This window comes from Oncorhynchus gorbuscha, linkage group LG03 (genome assembly GCF_021184085.1).
Source record: "Oncorhynchus gorbuscha isolate QuinsamMale2020 ecotype Even-year linkage group LG03, OgorEven_v1.0, whole genome shotgun sequence".
NCBI lineage: Eukaryota > Metazoa > Chordata > Actinopteri > Salmoniformes > Salmonidae > Oncorhynchus > Oncorhynchus gorbuscha.
The window spans coordinates 68,049,826-68,073,681 of NC_060175.1; the positions used below are offsets into that span (position 1 = coordinate 68,049,826).

The following is a 23,856-nucleotide window of genomic DNA, read 5'->3' on the forward strand; positions in this document are numbered from 1 at the left end:
ATACAATTACACAATTTCTACAGAAAAGAAAACAAAACACACACTTGCTTGAAGAACAGTGCAGACGCAAAGTTGGGTAACAGAACTACGGTTTGTGCGGTCATTCTGTTAGCAAACCTTACATTTACTTGAAGAACAGTGCAGATGCGTTTTTATAACATTTTCAGTGAACATTTTTGAAGTCGTCCTTGTGCATAGAGTTGTATGTTTTGTTTAACTATACAACCAACCAACCAAAAATCAGAGTCAGCGTCACTCTGCTACCATGGAATTGCCAATAAGTAAATCAGTTGATAAATAAGGTGAAAAGGAGACTGGAGTAGGACCTTAATTCTTGCCGCTGCCCTAGATCTGTCCGTCTTCAGGACAGTCAGTGACACATCTGGGCCCGTACATTTCATGTGTCTCAGAGTAGGAGTGCTGATCTAGGATCAGGTCCCCTCGTCCATGTAGATTAGATTAGTTTATTAGGCACATGCAGGGTACAGTGAAATTGTTATGCTATGAGTGCCAACAGTGCAGGCCAATTTAAAACAAAAACAAAACAAAAATCACATTCATTGTGATCCGAAAGGCAAAACTCATCAACGATCAGCTCATCTTACCAAACCGTGAGCACTGACTGAGTAGAATTGGATTTGAGGAAATATAGGCATGACTAAGCTACTTTTAAAAAAAAATTTAAAAAAAGTTTTCACTTCAGTTAAATAAATTCACAGCCAGAGTGGCCTTTGCCTGAATCAGGCACAAAGGGCATCAGGTCGCCAGGCATAAAGTTAAATAAGTGATTCATCATGTGAAAGCTGAAACAGCAGGCTAGTTCTAGGCTACTTTATGTGTTTTCAATCTGTATCGTGTGATTATGTGTATTGATTTATATTAACATAATGGTCGTTTCAGGGTGTCATAATCATTATACTAAAGTGCATTTCTGGGAACGAGTGTAGACTAAGTGTGCCATTGTGCAAGGACATGTGTATTTGCGTGTGCTGCGGGGTTTGTAAGGAGAGTGTGTGAAGTGCTCTCGCCTGTCATCACGTATGGGGGATATCAAGTGCCTGAAGTTGCCTTGACAACAAAACACAAGGAAGACCTCATTGCCATAACAACCCCCCCCGCCTTTCCCTCCTGAAACTACCTCTTCCTAAATGCCAGATTAACCCTCTATCTAACCCGGTATTTTCCCCCTCTATCACGATAGCAATTCATATGCTGCGCTGGCTGACGTCCAAATTGATTTCTATTACACGCTATCACTGTCTGCCGGCCCTGCTAATTGCAGCTAGAGCTGAAGATGATCAACATGGCACTGCTCTACTCAGCCCGCCCATGTGAGAGAGCAGAGGAGAAGGGGAGCAGTCAGAGAGCACTTCCAAACAAAGAAACGTCGGTGTGAGTGGTGTGTTGCATCCCACTCTTGTGTACAGAGCATAAACAAAATGGTGATAACGGATAGTGCGAATATTGACCAGACTGGCTGTGTACGGACTGTCCTGCTGTTAGTTGAGTAGGCTTCCCTCACCCTCCCTCAGTGTTGTTTTCTCACCTCTCAATCCCCACTCCCACTCATTATTTGTCAGTCTCTCGCTCTCCCTCTTTGTCCATTTCTTCCTCTCCCCCTCCCCCCCCCCCCCGTTTATCTTTCACGTACTCACCCCCCTTCCCGGTGTTATAGTCAAGGCCTGTCTGATAAGCACGGGGTCATATGAAGAGTTGCCTGGGGAGGGAGCGGTGCGTCTCACGTGTCTCCTCGGCAACCACAAGCTCAGAGGGTGTGGCTTCGTTGCTGGAGTGGAACATTGCAAGCGAGGGGGGGGGGGGGGGGGGTGACGTGGTCATCAAACATGGGTACAGTTAGTGGTTGGTTGTTGTCGCTGGCTGCGTTCTTACCAGATTCTAAGGTCTCACAACGCCTGGACGAGTGTTTATCTCTTGGCACCACATGAACACGACAGAGGATTATCTTATATGCGCAGACAGAGCGACTGTTAATAAAGACAGGACTGTGAAGTAGCAACCAGTGTCAATGGGTTGATCAGGAAACACACAAGGACATTAAGAAGGGAAATGTTGTTGTGAGGCTGTAGGGAAAGAGACTAGGAGGGGACGGGGGTTTAAGTCAGAACACGCTCTGTTGGCATACTGTTGTGGTTAGAGCACCGCGGGGACAGGGCAGGATAGGGGCATCCGTGTCTCCAAACCAACATGGCCGACCTTGCCAATGGGGCGAAGCCAGCCATGAAAGCAGTAGGGAGAACAGAGGCGGCTAGACTGGCTGGGAGCTCCCTCGCGCTCTCAGATACTGCCACAGCTGTATACGACTGTAAAAGAGTCTATTGTAGTCAAGGCTGTCACACTGCTCAGATGATCAGATCTCACAATGCCTGGAGAAGTGTATAATGACTACAGGAACCACTATATTAACAAGATTTATCATGGCACTGTTAAACTCTTCATTCTATAGTGTGCATTAATACCTTATAACGCACGGTATAATTTAAATGTTCCATTTCTGAGCTGCTTTTGAATGCAAAAGTCGAATTGAAAACATTATTGGTGAATTCGATTTTCATAATAGCAAGCTAGGATGACGGTTTGGTTAGCGACGCTAGCAAGTCCTTTTAGTTACCAAGGCAGCTATTGTAGTAAGTAAACTTGCTAGCTACTTCGGTGGATGTTGTCACATTTCTATTGGCAAATCAATACATTTCTAGCAGAAAAGTTTGCCGACGACACACCAACAACGATGAGACAGCCTATAGTCAGAAGGTCAGAGACCTGGCAATGTGGTGCCATGATAACAACCTCTCCCTCAATGTGATCAAGACAAAGGAGATGATCGTGGACTACAGGAAAAGGAGGACCGAGCACGCCCCCATTCTCATTTACAGGGCTGTAGTGGAGCAGGTTGAGAGCTTCAAGTTCCTTGGTGTCCATATCACCAACGAACTGTCATGGTCCAAACACACCAAGACAGTCGTGAAGAGGACACGACAACATCTTTTCCCCCTCGGGAGACTGAAAAGATTTGGCATGGGTCCTCAGATCCTCAAAAGGTTTTACAGCTGCACCATTGAGAGCATCCTGACTGATTGCATCACTGCCTGGTATGGCAACTGCTCGGCCTCCGACCGCAAGGCACTACAGAGGGTAGTGCGGTACGGCCCAGTATATCACTGGGGCCAAGCCTCCAGCCATCCAGGACCTCTATGCCAGGCAGTGTCAGAGGAAGGTCCTAAAAATAGCCAAAGACTCCAGCCATCCTAGTCATAGACGGTTCTCTCTGCTACCACACGGCAAGCAATACCGGAGCACCAAGTCTAGGTCCAAAAGGCTTCTTCCCCCCAAGCAATAAGACTCCTGAACAGCTAACCAAATGGTTACCCAGACTATTTGCATTGACCCCACCCATTTGTACACTGCTGCAACTCATTTATTATCCATGCAGTCACTTTACCTCTACCTACATATTACCTCAAATACCTCGACTAACCAGTGCCAGTATATAGCCTCGTTACTGTTATTTTATTGTTGCTCTTTAATTATTAGTACTTTTTTTAATGACATTTTCTTCATTTATTGTTTATTTAGTAAATACGTTAACACTTTTTTTTATTATCTTAAAACGGCATTGTTGGTTAAGGGATAGTAAGTAAGCGTTTCACTGTAAGGTCTACAGCGGTTGTATTCGGCGCATGTGACAAATCAAATTGGATTTGAAATATGTTCATTTATAGCCATGGTATAAAAAGGCATAATCAACTCCAGGGCTCTATGCGTTCCCTGGAAAATAATGCAACTCCGTGGAAGGTCAGTTCCACTCTGCTAACGCGTCGTGGAACACACTTTCTGCATCATGCACTATTTTCCAGGGAGCGCATAGCCCCTCGTTGATTATCCCTTACTTAGCCTATAGCCTATGGATTAAGATAACTTATGAGACACGCGTTAGCACAGCGGCAATAGACGAGCTGGAAGGCAAGCCATTGGCTGCGTCTGGAATGGTTACCCCCCCCCCAAAAAAAAATCTGCCATACTGAATAGGGTGCCACTTCAGACGCAGAAATGGTTGTGTCTGCAAGCTTGTTGCTAATTCTCCTCTGTGCGGATGCTGGACATCTGCTAAGCTGATTGCTTTGACACAACCTCTTAACCGGTGATCAGTGAGGCCCAAGCCGCAAGGAGACAAGGTTAGCCTTACCCTCATACTTCACTATGTTACTCTGTTATACACACGCATGCACTCACAGACTCTCTCAAGAGGGCACAGCTGTGTGTGTGTGTGTGTGTGTGTGTGTGTGTGTGTGTGTGTGTGTGTGTGTGTGTGTGTGTGTGTGTGTGTGTGTGTGTGTGTGTGTGTGTGTGTGTTTCCCCTGTACGTTTATAGCCCTGTCACTTTTTTATTTAGCCAGGATAGTCTACTCGGTAACAATTGCCACTGTTTAACAGCGAGTCCTGTCCAATTTCAGCCCTGCTGTTTTTCCTCACATACACACACACCTCTGTGTTTAATGCATACATGTTCCAAAACAGGCCCGACGATGATGGGTCAAGGAACGTTGCGGTTGGCTTCATTCACCCGTATAGTCCTCTGTGCTATCAATAATGTTCTGCATTTAGACGTCACCAGTCAATGTGGCCCCTCCCCAAAGTGCACCGCTCAGCACTTGACAGCACTGTATAGACCAGTCATTAGGCTGAGTAAATCCAGCCACACCCACAGTCTAATCCGCCATTTTCCCTGAACATCAAGGCGGTGGTGTGGCGAGGAGGCGTGGATAAGTGATCATGGCGAGTGAATATGCACCGTGTTTTGCGTTTCACGCTGCTTCAGAAACATCCCGTCATGTGGGAGTCATCTGTGGATGCTGAGTTTGTACACAAAAGCCAGTGATAAATTGTTGTTTCGCTACCAAATTGTAGAGGCCCTGGACACGCTACAACGAGCCATGCTAAGCAAGGACTGTTGAAAATGATTTGACATTTTGGTCATTTAGCAGACTAAGAGCAACTTAAAGTTCATTCATCTTGAGGTAGCTAGCTAGGTGGGACAACCACATATCACAGTAAGTACATTTTTCCTCAATAAACTTGGCTCCCAGGAAAATCAGCGATAGTAAGAAAGAAAAAAGAAAAGTCAGCTAGTAAGGGGAAAAATGTATGGTATGTCGGTGAAATTACTAGGGCAGGCCAAATGCTGGGAAAACTTGTACTCAACGGCCTACTTTTCCCACAGCCACCACAAGTTTACCACTGTGTGACAGAGAACATTACACATTACACACACATTCCACACACAGGCTGTTCGATTTTCTGCTCTTTGCGAGAGGATTTCCACTACAATCTGGAGTACAAGAGATTACTCCGAATTTTCAGCTCGTCTTCAACTGTTGTACTCATGGAAATGAATCATATATATATATTTTTTTATCTCCGTGTCTTTTCCCGGCTTTCCCTCTCTCCCTGTCAATCTGCCTCCTTTACTATGCCCAACGCTCGCTCTTCGTCACTCCACATTTCCCTCCCCCTATCTAACTCTCCCTCTCCAGACTAAAGTCCTTAAAAGGAAGTGGCCCTGTCCTGTTTGGTGCTTGCGATGTTAACCCCTTCATGTCGGAGAGGTCTGGGTGCCAATTTTATGGCAGATGCACTAGCTAGGACTTTGGCCAAAGATGTAACAACTCCACATTGGTAGACTAGAGCCTAAATCAAGTGGAAGCTTGTTGCGTGGGCAGAGAAACAGCAGCGACGCGTTTGAGGGTCTAGAGACTCACCACCACCAGGACTAGGTTTGAACATGGCAAACAGCACTGACTCACATGTGCCCATTTACAGTAACAGCCTTTCTACTTTGTGTTTAAACTTCACAATTGAAAGCTTGTAAACCAGTGGTCACCAACCAGTCGATCACGATGGACTGGTTGATCGCCAAGGCATTCCTAGGTGATCACCAAACATTTCTGTAAAACAACAAAACAACGATAAAGCCTTACATTAACATGTTTTATATTTGGTTTCGGGGGCCGTTGGCAGAGGGTGCACTTGATTCAGCAACCCTAGCGACGGGAAGGCAAAGTGTTCCCATTTTGAACCATTTCATGCGTCCGAAGGTAGAACGCCGCCTGCCCGGCAGGCCCAGAGAGCGAATCAAGTGCACCTACAGGCCTACCGCTGGCCAATCAGGTAGCTCAGATCACCGTGCCCACAGTTCCCTCGAACCATAGACTGTAAAAGAAAGCAGAGTGCACAGCATAGTTGATATTGTGAGATTTCAAAAACATCAAAACCGGTTGGTGACCACCGGGTTAACAAGCTTTCAAATGGTGAAGTTGAAACACCAGTAGAAAGGCTTTGTTACTGTAAATGGGCACATGTGAGTCGGTGCTGTTTGTGTTACCAACACCAGAGAGCGAAGCACGGCTGTTTTTATGAGTGAGTTCATGTTGAAGTTGTTATTCAGCACTGTCAACACTTTATTCAACACTTTCATAAGCCATAAAATGTGCGTTCTCCCTACAACGTGCGCTACAGTGCTTCGATAAGCTTGCATTTTTATTAGCGACTTGTCGCTTTTATATGGAGCAATATTTCACTTCCTCTGGAAATCGGATTAACAACATGAATTTGTGCATGAGGCAGAAATAATGCATCAGCTGGGAGACTGTGTCCCCTTTTCTCAGTGAAGGGAGAGAGAACTGAGGGACGGTGAGTCGGGTGAGAGGCAGCCTCACCGCTACTCCCTCCCTCCCTCCCCTCAGACGCAGGCCCTCAGTCCAGTAAAAAAATAATAATAATTACGCTCACTCAGCTAAGGAACACCTGCTCTTTCCATGACAGACTGACCAGGTGAATTCAGGGGAAAGCTATGATCCCTTATTGATGTCACTTGTTAAATCCACTTCAAAATCAGTGTAGATGAAGGGGAGGAGACAGGTTAAACATTCACTACGCAGAAATCGCTCTCTGACATTTCCTGGTTGCTAAAATTGTATATAGTTCCGCTAATTTCAGTTTGTGACAAAACAAGCTAGGAGTGGAGAGAGTCATTGTACCATCTAAACTGCTGTGAAATACCTTTTCCATAATCAAAAATATTGTATTTTCAGCTGTTTGAAGGTGGTGTACCAAACCGAAAGTAAAAGCTGCAAAACTGAAACTTATGAATGGGAAGCATAGAAATAATGCACATAGAACAGATCTACCTCTTCATAGACTGGCTTTCATTGAGAATGACAGATCTATAACTACATTTGGTCGGGTCGCCCAAAAAGTTACATATTGCAGCTTTAAAGAAGGATTGTTAAGCCTTAAAATGTGGATTGTGTAGGTTTGCCATTCAGAGGGTGAACGGGCAAGACGAAAGATTGAAGTGCCTTTGATAGAGCCCTAGGTGGGTATGGGATATAGTGCTTCATAAGCTGTTCATTTGATTGTGGGGTTTGAATAGTGTGAGAAGACAACATATTTGGTAAGAATCACAACATAGGGTACAAAACAAATTATAGCTCTTAAAGGGGCAGTAGCCTACAATGGGTGTATAATTTTCAATTACAGGATTTACTTAATCTGCAGTTATTTTTCTGCTGTTTATTCGGTTACCAATAATAATAAATATATAAATTTGTTTTCTTCTTAGGGAGTGGATCAACTTTAATATTGCAGCTTCCATCAATATAATTGTCTGCATCATTTCGAATCCACCATTTATTTTTGGGGTAAGCACACACAAAATATATTTTCCTTTATTATTGCCTGCAAACCCTACCACCCCTCCCCTAATTGGAGTAAACTAATAAACAATAACACTTAGGCTTCCACTTCCAGCTTAAACATGCTACATACACTTTACAGGCACAATCTATTTGATAATAGTTATATTAGGTTTGTTTTTAATCCTGGCCTTCCCTTTATTTCTCATGTCCATCCAGTTCTGAACCTACATACATTTTACAGATTATTTTACAATTGTTATCTTGTTGTCATTAGTTCTACCCTTCGGCTTCATGCAACCCCTACAGTCTATCTCTTATCCCCATCCATTTTGGATTTCTATTTGCCATATATTTTTCAACTGTGCTGTGATGCTTCACAAAAGTTCTGAACCTTTCTATTCTTATAGTTACTACAGATTGTACATTTTCTATTGATCGATTGACTAGGACTTCTCAAATGACCCAGTATTGCTATCTGCAGAGTTAGCTCCAGGTAAAATGTTGCATTTCTTCAGCCTTTCCTGGAACTGTGACCAAAAACGAGCTACATATGGACAGTACCAAAATAAATGACTGCCTCCTCGCAGCAAAATCTACAGAGCTGGGAAGGTTGACACACACACGTTCAAAAGTTTGGGGTCACTTAGAAATGTCCTTGTATTTGAAAGAAAAACACTTTTTTTGTCCATTAAAATAACATAAAATTGATCAGAAATACAGTGTAGACATTGTTAATGTTGTAAATGACTATTGTAGCTGGAAACGGCTGTTTTTTAATGGAATATCTACATAGCGTATAGAGGCCCATTATCAGCAACCATCACTCCTGTGTTCCAATGGCACGTGGTGTTAGATAATCTAGGTTTATCATTTTAAAAGGCTAACTGACCATTAGAAAACCCTTTTGCAGTTATGTTGGGACAGCTGAAAAAAACTGTTGTCCTGATTAAAGAAGCAATAAAACTTGCCTTCTTTAGACTAGCTGAATATCTAGAGCATCAGCATTTGTAGGTCCGATTACAGGCTCAAAATGGCCAGAAACAAAGTACTTTCTTCTGAAACTCATCAGTATATTCTTATTCTGAGAAATGAAGGCTATTCCATGCAAGAAATTGCCAAGTAACTGAAGGTTTCGTACACCGCTGTGTACTACTCCCTTCACAGAACAGAGCAAACAGTCTCTAACCAGAATAGAAAGAGGAGTGGGAGGCCCCGGTGCACAACTGAGCAAGAGGACAAGTACATTAGTGTCAAGTTTGAGAAATAGATGCCTCACAAGTCCTCAACTGGCAGCGTCATTAACTAGTACCCGCAAAACACCAGTCTCAACGTCAACAGTGAAGAGAAAACTCTGGGATGCCGGCTTTCTAGGCAGAGTTCCTCTGTCCAGAGGCTGTGTTCTTTTGCCCATCTTAATCTTTTCTTTCTATTGGCCAGTCTGAGATATGGCTTTTTCTTTGCGACTCTGCCTAGAAGGTCAGCATCCCGGAGTTGCCTCTTCACTGTTGACGTTGAGACTGGTGTTTTGCGGGTACTATTTAATGAAGCTGCCAGTTGAGGACTTGAGTTGTTTTGAGTGCGGCATCGTTTTGCGTGTCAATTCATAAACCACGTGCCATGGAATCAGGACATCAAATCTCTTCCCAACTATTTTGCAATCTATATGGCACACCTGATAAACTTTTGTTATTGAACAAATACTTATTTTCCACCATAATTTGCAAATAAATTCATTAAAAAAATCCTACAATGTGATTTTCTGGATTTTTCCCCCTCATTTTGTCTGTCATAGTTGAAGTGTACCTATGATGAAAATTACAGGCCTCATCTTTTTAAGTGGGAGAACTTGCACAATTGGTGGCTGACTAAATACTTTTTTGCCCCACTGTAATTTACAAAGATTATACCTTTTCTAAACATTTTATTGAAAAATTGTTATTTTTATCAATTAGTATATTGGAGTTTTAACCACAATATTTGTTGTATTATTTGTTCTGTCTTTTCTGGTCGATTAAACTGAAATTGCAACCAACTTTCCATGGCTTCTTTAAAAATAATAACCATAATTTGGACATTATTTCATTTTCAAATAACCGAAAGTGAGCATTTGTAATCTGAATAAAGGGAAAAGGGCCATTCTTGAACATGGGGTGAGACATTCTTACTAATTTGCTAGAGAACCAGTTTGGATTTAAGTATAACTTTTGTATGACTGATGCATTTAGTGAGAGGTCTAACGCTTTAATATTTAAATCATTTCTGCCCTCCGAATTCATATGCATTTACATGTTAATCGTATCATCTGATTACAACGATGTCTCATATTTGAACTAAAACACAATCTATTAGCTTCCAGAATTTAAGTAGGTATATCTAGCTGTCAGATAACACGTTCTGATGAAATGGCTTGTCCTGCACTTTGTAAAAAACCCACAGTGTATTGTGTGAATGCTGGAAAAAGGTCTAGGTTCCTTTCTAAAACAGATATGTGAATGTAAAGAGGACTTGAACAACAAAAACAGGTAAAGTGAACTGGCAAGGGGCATAAAGAGAACAGAGTTACTTCTTATCCCAGAGTTTTAAAGAGGACTCGGGCCTCTATTCAAATAACTGATCTATATGTGAAAACACCTTTAGTGAACTACTACTCAACCCATGTGCTTATCTACGGTCTGATTAGGCAAGGTCGCTGCCTGTCCACTTTATTCCCACTCTAATTGGTTTAGAGAGGACAGGGCCGAGGTTGTGGCCTGGACAGTATTCACTCTACTTTGACAAGACAAGGTCATTTCAGACAAAAACCTGGAAAATGTCAGACATCTTCCATGACTATTTTCATTAATTGTAGCCAGTGTTTGAGATGTAACTAAATTTTGTAGTAGCTTGGTGGTAGTTGAACTAAATTCTAATCTTGGTAGTGTTTTCAGTAGTTAATCACTTTTTTGCAATGTAGCGGTGTAGCTAACTAATGGCACTCCACTAGTTTTTTTGCCAAAAATATAGTGAAATAGGCAAGAATTTCCCTTGAAACAGTTTGCATTTAATAGGCTAAATTACACATTCTGTTAACATCCGAGTCTAGAGTGATCGGTTCTTGCAATTTGTAGTCTATGAAATTTCAGATTTAGATATGAAAATGTATCATGACGTAGTTTGGATGTAAGTGAACTACTTTTTCAAAGTAACTTCAGTAAACTATATTTATCTTTAGGGTAGCTTAACCTCAAGTGTTGGGGAAGCAACTGAAAATATATTTGACCAATTACCTAACACTGATTATTGCCCATATTATGTCTACTCTACTAAAATACCATACATATCAAATCGGTACTGTTTGTTAGAGCCAGGCGATTAGCTCCCTCAGCTCCAGCACCTTTCCAGTGGTGTAAAGTACTTAGTAGTACTTTAAAGTATTTTTACTTAAGTCTTTTTGAGGTATTTGACAAATTTTACTTTACTACATTCCTAAAGAAAATGTTGTACTTTTCATTCCATACATTTACCCTGACAACCCAAAGTACTCGTTACATTTTGAATGCTTAGCAGGACAGGAAAATTGTGAAATGCACACACTTATCAAGAGAACACATGGTCATCCCTTCTGCCTATGGTCTGGCGGACTCACTAAACATAAATGCATCTTTTATAAATAATGTCTGAGTGTGGGAGTGTGCCCCCTGTCTATCCATTAATTTTAAAAACAAGAAAATGGTGTCGTCTGCTTTGCTTAATGTAAAGAATTTGAAATGATTGATACTTTTGATACTTGAGTATATTTTAGCAATTACATTTACTTTTGATACTGAAGTATATTTAAAACCAAGTACTTTTAGACAAGTAGTATTTTACTGGGTGACTGTCACTTGAGTAACTTTATATTAAAAAAGGTATCTGTACTTTTACTCTAGTACGACTATTGGGTACTTTTTCCACCACTCCCCCACCCTGACAGCATCTGTCTCTGTCTTGTTAAGCCCACTCTCCCTAAACTAGTGTACCCCCCCCCCAACTCCTCGAGTACACCCCAACAGCACATTTTTATGTAGTCCTTGACAAAGTCACCTGGTTAATCCAAGGCTTGATGATTAGTTGGCAAGTTGAATCAGGTGATGTCTGGGGGGGGGTACTTGAGGACAGGAGCTGGGAAACACTACACTAAACCCCCTTGTATAATCAGATCAAGAAGCTATGCCGTCACACCCAGCGCGGGGAGAGTAAGATCTGCGTGTGTTAATCCTGACGGCTACTATGTGCCTGAGTAAGAGAGACAGGACAGTCTTGGCGGTGTGTCTTAAACTTTAAACGATATTTCATTGGACTGGTAGTACCAAGATAAAGTCCGGCAATCTGGGGCACAAAGCCACAGATTATTAACTACATCAAAGCATGCAACAAGTTAACACTTTTTGCAGTCTCATTGTTAGCTACGTCATAGGTTATTATGCATTCCATAACAATATGTACAGCACACTGAACAAAAATATAAATACTACTGAGTTATAGTTCATTGTCCCGGGTTTGTGGTTGTCGAGATCCCTGCTGTTAGTTGTCATCAATCTTCCCTGTGACCTGCCCTGTCTGGAACTGCGAGGAGTAACCTACGTTGCTAGCTACCATGACAAAGACCAAAGCCGGCGGGAGTACCGTTGAGGACAGTGGTGTCTATCACACATGTAGGATTTAAATAAATAAGATACCTACAAGCAGTTGTTACAACAACAAGAAAATAGCTTCAAGTGTTTTGTCCAAATACTCGTGGATTCCAAGAATGGACGACCTGACCAGAGAGGTCCATGACCTGAAGAACAGCTTGAAGTTCTGCCAGGATCAGCTCGATGAGTTGAAACAGGAGAATGGCAAGATGACAGCAATCTGTAAGTCATTGAGAGAGGACATCAGTTGTGTGTGTGTGTGAATCCATGACAACAATGACAGATCTGATTTATTTCGAGAGACAATCAAGGCGGAACATGGTTTTGGACGGAATTGCAGAATCTCCACGAGACCTGGATGAGGTCTGAGGACAAAGTGAAGGAAATGATCTCTGAGAAATTGAAGATGGACCACAGGAAGATTGAGGTGGAGCGCGCCCACAGAACTGGAAAACCCACTCCCGGCCCGGGTGATAGACCCAGGCCGATAGTGGTCAAGTTCCTGAGGTTCAAGGACAAGGTAGCTGTTCTTGAAAGAGCCAAGAACTTGAGAGGAACTCATATCTTCCTCAACGAAGAACTATCCTGAAGCTGTGAGCCAGAAGAGGACAGAAACGATCCCAGCCATGAAAGCTGCCAGAGCCCCTGGGGACATTGCTTACATCCGCTATGACAGGCTCATTGTCCACCCTACCTCCCAGAAGCCTGGAAGGGATGAGAGCCAAGCCTATGGGTTTGTAGCTTAAACCCCGCAGCACGTACACACAGACCAATTGATTAATGGACTGCTGAATATATACATCTTTTTCTTTTGCTTTGTTTGCTCGTTTCAGTATTAAGCCCATCTCTGATAAGCTACCGAGGAAAGGGCTGAAAATAGCCCATATTAATATATGTAGCCTTAGAAATAAGGTTCATGAAATCAATAACTTGCTAACATCAGATAACATTCATATATATTAGCCATTTCTGAGACTCATATCAGACTGGCTTACTTGCTGTAAATTGAGAAATTGTGTGACTAAACTCAACAAAAAGAAGAAGAAACTGTATTATGAAGCCAAGATCACTGATAAAGAATGATGGAAAAAAACTATAGTACTTTAAATGAAATCATGGGCAGAAAGCCAGATTCAACTCCATCTTTCATCAAATCAGACAGATTATTCATCACGAAACCATTTGATGTTGCCAATTATTTGAATGATTATTTTATTGGCAAAGATCAATAATGACAACTTAAACTTTGACAACATACATGGAAAGCTGCTTCTACACCAGATGTGGAGTTCCTGTGCTGGCGTGGTTACACGTGGCCTGCAGTTGTGAGACCGGTTGGATGTACAGTCAAATTCTCTAAAATGACATTGTAGGGATCTATTAGTAGAGAAATTAACATTCAATTCTCTGGCAACATGCTGTTTAATCAGCTTCTTGATATGCCACATCGGTCAGGTGGATGGATTACCTTGGCAAAGGAAACATTTTCAATAACAGGGATGTAAACAAATATGTGCAGAACATTTTAGAGAAAGAAAAAAAAGCTTTGTGCGTATGGAACATTTCTAGGATTTAAAAAAATGTCAGCTCATCAAACATGGGACACTTTACAATGATGAAAGGGGATGGTTTCCATATCATTCAGCATAGAGCGGCCAAGCCGCATAAAACCCAAGAACAAGTGACTGAACACGGTGACTGCTCGTGTTCAACGTGGGGACTTCATAGTGCACCACCCGGCACGGGAGCGGGGCCGTGCGAACTGCAAATAAAAGCGAGGATGGGTTTTCCCTCAGTTTCCTGCCACATGTGATGCACAGGGAATTAGGAAGTGCCAAAAGTTCAGATGCTTATCAAAATGTGGCTGAAAATACAGCAGTAAACTGCATGCAGATGTCTAGACGTTTGCCACCCCATTCACACTCACATGGAGAGACGGGGAGCGATTTTAAAGACAGTTTAGAGTTGGGTAATCGAGGGATGCTAACCATTAGATTATCCTACATGCACAATCGGGCCTGGTAATTAGGTCACCTGTTGGACATCCGATAGTGACCACATTTGCTCCTTTACTTCAGTGAATGGCACAAAATGATGCTCGAAAACGGTAATCTATTCTCATGTCATTGCATGTGTTTGATCCCGCTAACACCATTTTCAATAAGGCATAGGGGTACTAACGCACACTAGGGCTAGGCATTATAGTAGGCCCAATCTCTGTCCATTCCACATGAGTAGAGTGACTGAAATGTGTTGCAAAAAGTAGCTACACATCAGTCAGAGCGCTGTCTGCTGACAGAATGCCCGTTCGTGAATGCGGGAATTTGATTGTTAGACCAACGAGCAAAGATTTCTCATCTGAGTGGAGAAGTGCAACTGAAGCACAAAAGTCTGAAGTCAAGCAGAAGTTACAATAAGAAGCATTTTAGATCAGCGTTTGCAAAACGCAGCAAGATATTTCTTATGCTTCTCACCTCTCCCCCCCCTATGTGAAAAACATAATTCTGGGTTAACACAACCCCTGTGACACAAAATCTGGTTACAGTAACCCATCTGCAAAGTGTCCTGACAATTGCCTGCAGTCTGTCATGTTTTCATTCAGGTGATTCTCCTCTATTCACGGGGCCTTGCAATGCACTCAGACAAGTTATGAAGTGCCTGTGTAAATCGTTCTTCCTCTTCTTACAGGCTTGCTCTCTCTATACAGCCAGTCTAATCCTCCCTGTCTTTTACAGCCCATCTATTCATCTGTCTCTCAGCATTTAAATTTTTTTTTTTTTAAACATCAATATACCATTATTCATTCATTTCCCCTCCTCGCAATAACAAAACAAGGTCAGTGAGGAAAGAACGAAAATGTGCAAAAATGTTAGGAGGCTATTGGTTCAAATGAGCTCTAATGGCGCTTCTACTTCGATGACAATAGGATTGAGGCAACAGTTTGTTTTCAAATCTATATTTTAATTCCTTTAAAAAAGGTGCTACAATTTCTCCACTATGTGGAAGCTAGGTGAATTGAATACAGGACTAGACTGCATTCAAAACAAAATCTCTCCCTCATCCAATTTCCCCATAACATGGAGACTCACACTTGAGCCTTTTACTTTTTGTCCTCAGCTGTAGTGTTTCTTTGCTTGTTATTGAAAATATATTATTTAGACAGTACAATGACTCCCTTACACTATTCAGTACTTGTTTTCTCACAAACAGAAATTGAACAGTGTAGAATTTTATCAACCAGGAAATTACAGCGATTTCTACACTGGCCACTAAATAGTCAAAACAGCTTTCCCATTTTGACAACAGATACCGCTTTAGCGGGAGAAATAAATATGCGAATAAGACAGCCAATCACAACACTGGCGGGTATTCAACACGGTAAAACACTATCATTTAACTATTGCTGCAGATATGGTCATTTTCTGAAATTGCAACGCAAAAAATGTAAAGAAATCCTATTTGTAGCACCTTGAAGGGACAAACTGCAGTTCAAAGGGCAAGAGAAATGTAACCACTCAAATTCATACAGAACTATGGATGCAAGGACTGACCATCCATGAATTCAAAATGACAGTTTTAAATCATGTTTTGAGGCTACCCGTGTTTAAGTCAAAGAAGCATATTTTGGGTAAGACGATTGAAGTCAGCGCAAGAGACATTTATATTTAAGAATCAATGGGTATGGATATATATATATATCTCAGGAATTTAGTCAATAAATAGATGTAGCAAATCGCAAATTCCCCCTTTAAGTATGGCGCTGAATATTACTGCAGCTACGGTCGTTTACACAATAAACAAGTTACAAAACAGTGTCAAGTTTGATGATGGGAACTTCCATTATCATGGGCACCAAGGGTCTGCCATAATATGCCAATAACATTTTAAGAAACTGTCCAAGCGTGTCAGTGGCTGAAAGTAGTGGTGTTATGCGTGAGCGATGGTTTCCACGCCAAGTGAGGAATTCTCAGCTTGAATGTCGGGCCCACCACCTAAAGCTCAACAGGACTGAGCTGCTCTTCCTCCCGGGGAAGGCCTGCCCGCTCAAATACCTCTCCATCAAATCGACAACTCTACGGTGCCCCCCTCCCTGAGTGCAAAGAACTAAATAAGCTTTGTTGTACAATTAACGGACAATACACTGCATTTCAAACAGTTAGGAACAATCTAATCAATTCAGGGCTTGTAAAATTATACCTAGGCTAAATATAAGCCTTCCATAACCACACGGACCACATTTATAAAACACAGACGAGACAGCTAGCACATAATAGTATTGTGGCTAAAATGCAACAAGCAGTACCACAATGCCGCACGCAGCAGAAACTGAGCATACATTTTCCCAGAATCATATTCATTGATACTGTTGGACCAAACCTCAAACGCAAATAGCGAGTTGAAAATGCTTGTTGTCAGAGAGGAAGAAGTGATCTTTCGCCTTTGCTGTTGTAAGTGGCAGGGGGAGGGGTCTTGGTGTCTGTGTTACGAGTGAGAAATTGCATAGTGCGCACAGAAAGAGTAAGGAGACGAGACCAAAAATAAATAATTATCATAAAAAAACTAAAATAAAACTTGATTCTTGTGATACAGGCATTTGGAACATTGCGCTAAAACACACAGTACCGGTCAAAAGTTTGGACACACCTACTCATTCAAGAGTTATTTATTTAGACTATTTTCTACATTGTAGAATAATAGCGAAGACATACAAACTATGAAATAACACATGGAATCATGTAGTAACCAAAAAAGTGTTAAAATCAAAATATATTTTAGATTCTTCAAAGGAGCCACCCTTTGCCTTGATGACAGCTTTGCACTCTCGGCATTCTCTCAACCAGCTTCACTTGGAATGCTTTTCCAACCGCCTTGAAGGAGTTCCCACATGCTGAGCACTTGTTGGCTGCTTCTCCTTCACTCTGCGGTTCAACTCATCCCAAACCATCTCAATTGGGCTGAGGTAGGGTAATTGTGGAGGCCAGGTCATGTGATGCAGCACTCCATCACTCTCCTTCTTGGTCACATAGCCCTAACACAGCCTGGAGGTGTGTTGGGTCATTGTCCTGTTGAAAAACAAATCATAGTGCCACTAAGCGCAAACCAGATGGGATGGCGTATCGCTGCAGAATGCTGTGGTAGCCATGCTGGTTAAGTGTACCTTGAATTCTAAGATCTTCCTTTCACCTACTCTGTGTCTCACAAAGACACGGTGGTTGGAACCAAAAATCACAAATTAGGACTCATCAGACCAAAGGAAAGAATTCCTCTGGTCTAATGTCCATTGCTCGGGTTTCTTGGCCCAAGCAAGTCTCTTCTTGTTATTGGTGTCCTTTACTAGTGGTTTCTTTGCAGCAATTCGACCATGAAGGCCTGATTCACACAGACTTGAACTCCGTGAAGCATTTATTTGGGCTGCAATTTCTGAGGCTGGTAACTCATGAACTTATCCTCTGCAGCAGAGGTAACTCTGGGTGTTCCTTTCCCAGCGCTTGGCGGTTTTTGCGACTGCAATTTTCTGGATTGATTGACCTTCATGTCTTAAAGTAATGATAGACTGTCATTTCTCTTTGCTTATTTGAGCTGTTCTTGCCATAATATGGACAAATAAAGTACTAATAAAGAAACCCTTGAGTATGTGTGTCCAAACTTTTGACTGGTAGTGTAAATAATTTAGAAAAATGTGATTGTATTTTTCTTCCCTTTTTACATTACAGGTAAAAATGGAAAATCGACAACTCTCTGACTCAGTCTTCATCGGTTTCTTTCTTGTAAGCATTTTCCTATCCCGGAGTCAGACCTTGTGGAAATCTGTGGTAGAGAAGATAAATGTATGACAATTTAGCATAGACACTACATTCCATCTAGTGATCATCATGATTTTTATAGTTTAGGCATATAGTTAGCTAGTTGTGGTGTTACCCAGCTAACAATAATAGTCCTTGCTAACACTAATAAATAAGTTACCTGCATTGAAAATGAACTAATGAACTAAGTGTATTGACACAAGTAGCTAGCTAGCTAGCAAGCTAGTGTTAAGATGCTGAGTGTGTCTCACGTAATAACCTTGGGTAATGGATACCCCGAGAACAAGGTTAAGGGAAGATCAGACCATCGAGCCCAGTTAACGTTAGCTAGCTAGAGAGTAGCAACTATAGCATATTTCACCACCTTTAGCTAGCTAGCCTTGGTTAGAAAACTAGCTGATTAAAAAAAAGTTGAACACCCCCTTTGCGTGGAAAGTCTATTCGGTTTTAGGTAACACGCTAGCTAGACTAATGGGCAAGCCTGTGTTGATGGGCAAGCCTGTGACGTTTCTTTCGCTGCAATGTCTGGATTTTGTACACCGACTTTCTCGAACCCCATTCTCTGCACACTTGTTACATGTTAATGTCAACACGTGGGCTTGTTTAAGGTGGTCGTTATTTTTGAGCGTGTTGTGCAGATCAATGTTCCCTCAAATTTTTGTTCAACACTGAGCAAACTTCAGGTCGGCTGAGCGCAAACTCGAATGTTGTGAAATTTTGGTGCAAATTCCTGCGTGCGTTTACAGTGAATTGAAGCTGTACCCACATTAAGTTACAGTTTCAGAAAGTGGTCAAGTAGGCTACTGTGGCTGCCAGAGTGGCTTGCCATAAAAAACAATGGAGAAAATACATCCCATAACATTTTAACGTGGAAATAGACGTGTTATCATTCAGCCTACAGTAGCAGCCAATGTGTGCTTTTCAATGTAGGCCTACATTCCATGAGACTTTCGAAAGAAAAAAAGTATGCAGAGCTTGACTGTAACCTGTTTATCCACTTGTCCGTCAGACAAGGAGGTGACTAAGGTTTGTTTTGTTTGATGCAAGAAACCACTTTACAAAAAATGAAATTCACATACCATTATTAGAGAGAATCAGACAAACAATGCTAACATATTCCTATTGGCTACTTAGCGTCTCAATACAAAACTGCTCCTTTAAGGGAAAAAAATAAAATAACTCTTTACCCGACTCACTTGTAAGAAACAATCCCTCCCCCATTGCTGACTGAAAACGATCTAGGACTGGACTAATAACTCACTAATTAGCAAAGGATATGAACAAATGTGCACACGTGGCTACATGCAGCTCTGGCTTTGATATCAAAACAAGCACATCTACTCACGATCACTCATGCTGTAAACACAGTCAAGTTCAAAGTGAATGGCACAGATCCATTATAGCAACAGTCTATTTGCATAAAGTCCTGCAGCTCTGATTGGTTATGCCGCACTGGTCTGCGTAGAGTACGGGCTGGGTCGTGCATGTTTACACAATAGAATCCTACTCCGATGTTCCGCCTAAAACAAAATCTCTTGTGTAGTTTGTTTTGTTTCGGTATGTTGCTTTGAAAGTGGCTAATATCGCGTTGACTTGATCACAATTCCCGAAGTAAAGGGAAACGTTGATAGTGTTAACTAAGGCGGAAAACTTAGAAACTTCGAAAATTTAGTTCAGTTCAATCTCGTGCTTCTCTGTGCGGGTTGATATTTATTCTGCACCAAGGAATCTCATCCAAGCGTGAGACTGTTCCTCAACAGTGAAACCCTTGCAATGTTACAGTGCATTCGCAAAGTATTCAGACCCCGTCCCGTTTTCCACATTTTATTACGTTACAGCCTTATTCTAAACTGGATTAAATAAAATTATTCATCAATCTACACATAATGACAAAGCGAAAACCGGTTTAGAAAGACAAAACAGAACTACCTTATTTACATAAGTATTCAGACCCTTTGCTATGAGACTCGAAATTGAGCTCAGGTCCATCCTGTTTCCATTGATCATGCTAGAGATGTTTCTACAACTTGATTGGAGTTCTGTGGTAAATTCAATTGATTGGACATGATTTGGAAAGCCACACACCAGTCTATATAAGGTCCCACAGTTGACAGTGCATGTCAGAGCAAAAACCAAGCAATGAGGTCGAAGGAATTGTCGGTAGAGCTCCGAGACAGGATTGTGTCAAGGTACAGATCTGGGGAAGGGAACCAAAAAAATATTCTCCAACATTGAAGATCCAAGAACACAGTGGCCTCCATCATTCTTAAATGGAAGAAGTTTGGAACCACCAAGACTCTTCCTAGAGCTGGCCGCCTGGCAAAACTGAGCAATCGGGGACGAAAGGCCTTGGTCAGGGAGGTGACCAAGAACCCGATTGTCACTGACAGAGCTCCTCTGTGGAGATGGGAGAACCTTCCAGAAGGACAACCATCCCTGCAGCACCCCACCAATCAGGCCTTTATGGTAGAGTGGCCAGACGGAAGCCAATCCTCAGTAAAGGCACATAACAGCCCACTTGGAGTTTGCCAAAAGGCACCTAAAGAATCTCAGACCATGAGAAACAAGGCTCTCTGGTCTGACGAAAACAAGATGTAACTCTTTGGCCTGAATGCCAAGCTTCACGTGTGGAGGAAACCAGGCACCATCATGCTATGGGGATGTTTTTCAGCAGCAGGGACTGGGAGACGAGTCAGTATTGAAGGAAAGATGAACGGAGCAAAGTACAGAGATCCTTGATGAAAACCTGCTCCAGAGCACTCGACTTCAGACTGGGCTGAAGGTTCACCTTCCAAAGGAAGGACAACAACTCTAAGAACACAGCCAAAGCAACACAGGAGTGGCTTCGGGACAAGTCTCTGAATGTCCTTGAGTGGCCCAGCCAGAGCCCGGACTTGAGCCCGATATAACATCTCTGGAGACCTGAAAATAGCTGTGCAGCAACACTCCTCATCCATGCATGCATGTATATATAGAACTACTTGACTAATCTCGGTTGACCAACAGCCTAACAATCGACCAGTCAACTAATTGGTGTCAGCCCTAAAACCATTATTCAACCAAGCTTTATAGTCATGCAAGCACGAATTACTCACACATTCTTAACCATAACTTTTTTGAATGTGTCAATTGTAATTGATGGTTTATTAATTCACCCATTATCAAATGCACAGTCAAATGATTCAACAATTTAAAGTATTTAAAAAAATGTTCTCGTTTCTGAACCCGTTTTGCCATCAAGACTCCAGAGCCCTTTATTGCAGAGATGTGTCAGCGAGGTGGTAGGTTATCAATTGGCTAACAATTATCACATGGTTTGTGCAGGCAGAAATATTGTGAGTTGGGATGCTATAGGACACTTGAACACTTTGTAACAAGCATGGTAACATGCTTTGTTACACCACTATAATTAGACTGCAATTACAGTGTAGTTATTAATTATTACAATACTTGTTACAGTGTAATTACTTATGTAATAAGGACCCCTTAAAATGAAGTGTTACCAAAAATTACAATTAAATATATTATTATTATACTATTTACTTTGAATTAGTTATACTATTTTGATATTGATTACTGCGCTGTTGGGTACTGTACTGTTCACTGTACTTGTGCATGTGACAATACAACAAACATGGCATCTTATGTCCGGCCAGGCCTGGCAGACATTAGCTGGCTGCATCTTTTTTTCTGTAAATATGTTTTTCATGGCATGGGTGTGGGGTGCATGCACTTATGTCATCATTGAAGACAATTAACCAACCATATAAGATCCGCAGTGGGATCTAATATAACATGTGCAGCCTATAGGATGTCACTGACAGTTGCAGTCATAAGACTAACTAGTTTTAACTAAGGTTCTCCAACTACAGTCCTGAAGTGCAGACTCATCTCTATCACATCTGTTTCAAATGACCAACTAAGCATGATCGTATTCAGTCTGGGCCATATTAGGTGGAAGGCCTTATCAGGCAGTAACTTACGCTCGAAATCAGACTCGTCGGACCCGTCTTCGTCTCCATTCGACTCGGTTTGCATCGGCTCCCCATCAAACATCACTCCTTTCCCGAGCTTGACAGCAGCACCCGCCCCATCTTGGCTTCTGGTGTCCCGCAAGCGCGTGAAATATTGCACGGCGAATTCCACCAGGTCCGGTGGCCTCTGTCGAAGCACCTCCACCGTGTAGCCTTGCAGCAATTCCGTCAATCCCACCGGTATCTCGATACTCATGACTGTGTTTAGATGGCGCTACCTAACTACAAATATGTTCAGGTATACTGTGTTTTTCTTACAAAAATATAAATGTAGCTAGCTACGAATTCTATCAGTCCATGTGTAGCACGCTAGTTAGCTACTGTGAGATAGCTGACACTGGTAATAGCGTCAGAGAAACTGGGTTAGCTTGCTGACATTGATGAGCAGTTCACCCGAGAGGTTGCTTGGTTTAGCCAGCTAACACAATGTCCAAGCAAATAGTGACACTTCTTTTTGTCGAAGGGAGGTCGGTCTTGTGTAAAGAATGAAATATGACCAGTGACGTTAGCGTTAGTTTATGATATCTGACTGAGCTGTCAAGTTGGGTAAGTTAGCGTGAGCTAGATAGCTCGCTCGCAAGATGCTTTTATGACAGCTGACCCTTAAACGTTAGCACAAATGATAACGACCGTTAGCTGGCTCGCTCGTCTCCCTGTTCTCTTTATTTCGCCTCCTCTTTTTCGCCCGTCTCCTTGCCAGGGTAGCGGCTCAACCCCTCCGGCTAATGGTATAACGGATCAATATCAACAGCACGGAATAATTGACCTAGCTAGATAGCTAACTAATTATATCCAATCTGAGTTAAACTAGCTAGCTGATTAGCGAACAGACGACGTAGCTACTTACTGTTACACCAGCTAGCAAACTATCCAGCTAATTTAACATATAATTAATGATACTTTGGAGGGTGGGACTTGTGAATGTAAGTTAACTTTAGCTAGCCAGGTTAGCTAACAGGTTTGTTCCGATTAAAGAAACTAACTAGAACATATAATTAAATAGCCGAGGGCTGACTTAGTATTATACGCATAAGTAACGGCGGTTATAGCTAATAGATCACGTTACTTTAGTTAGCTACGGGTAACTAAACTAGCCAACAAGCTGGCTAGCTAGAAGCGTCTGATGTTACGATTGCATACAGTTCAGACAATCCGAAACCGGTGTATCCTAAACTCCTATAAACAAGGAGCGTCAGGGACAACCTAGACGTTACCTTGAATCCAAATTACCCAGTGTTTCAAAAAAATGTGTGGTATGTTGGTATCGTCACTTGTGATATTCGGTAAATCCGTTTCTGCCTACAGTTGAGGCTCTTCTTTTTCCTTTTTTTTTCTTGCTCCACCACACGAGCGTTATTTTCGGGGGCGTGGTCACTCTACAGGGATGAACGTAAGACACGGTTGATTGACCAATCCCCTCGAAGACTCATGACGCGCAAGGATTTATCGCGTTCATTTAAGGCCGAAGGGGCGTGCACAGAGGAGGACGATGAAGGAGGGGGCGAAAGACGCTGACCAGTGACGTCTGTCTGAATGGGCGCGTTCGATATTGCAGCCGGCTTTAAAGGCGAGTAAAGATTGACTAATCGACAAATCACCGTGCATCAGAAATAACTACTCAGTATTGTTTGTAGATCACGCAGTCCGTCAAAAT

General features: G+C 42.1%; 1 protein-coding gene across 2 annotated transcripts in view; it reads right to left on the bottom strand.

Moving 5' to 3' along the window:
- Positions 1–23,563, bottom strand: part of prkar2aa (protein kinase, cAMP-dependent, regulatory, type II, alpha A) — a 38,334-nt gene extending 14,771 nt beyond the window's left edge. For both annotated transcript variants that reach the window (XM_046343431.1, XM_046343430.1), the window contains exon 1: positions 22,152–23,563. In XM_046343431.1, coding sequence (XP_046199387.1) covers positions 22,152–22,398 — 247 coding nt within the window. In that variant the 5' untranslated portion in view covers positions 22,399–23,563. The remainder of the gene's footprint in view (positions 1–22,151) is intronic.
- Between the last annotated feature and the right edge of the window lie 293 nt (positions 23,564–23,856).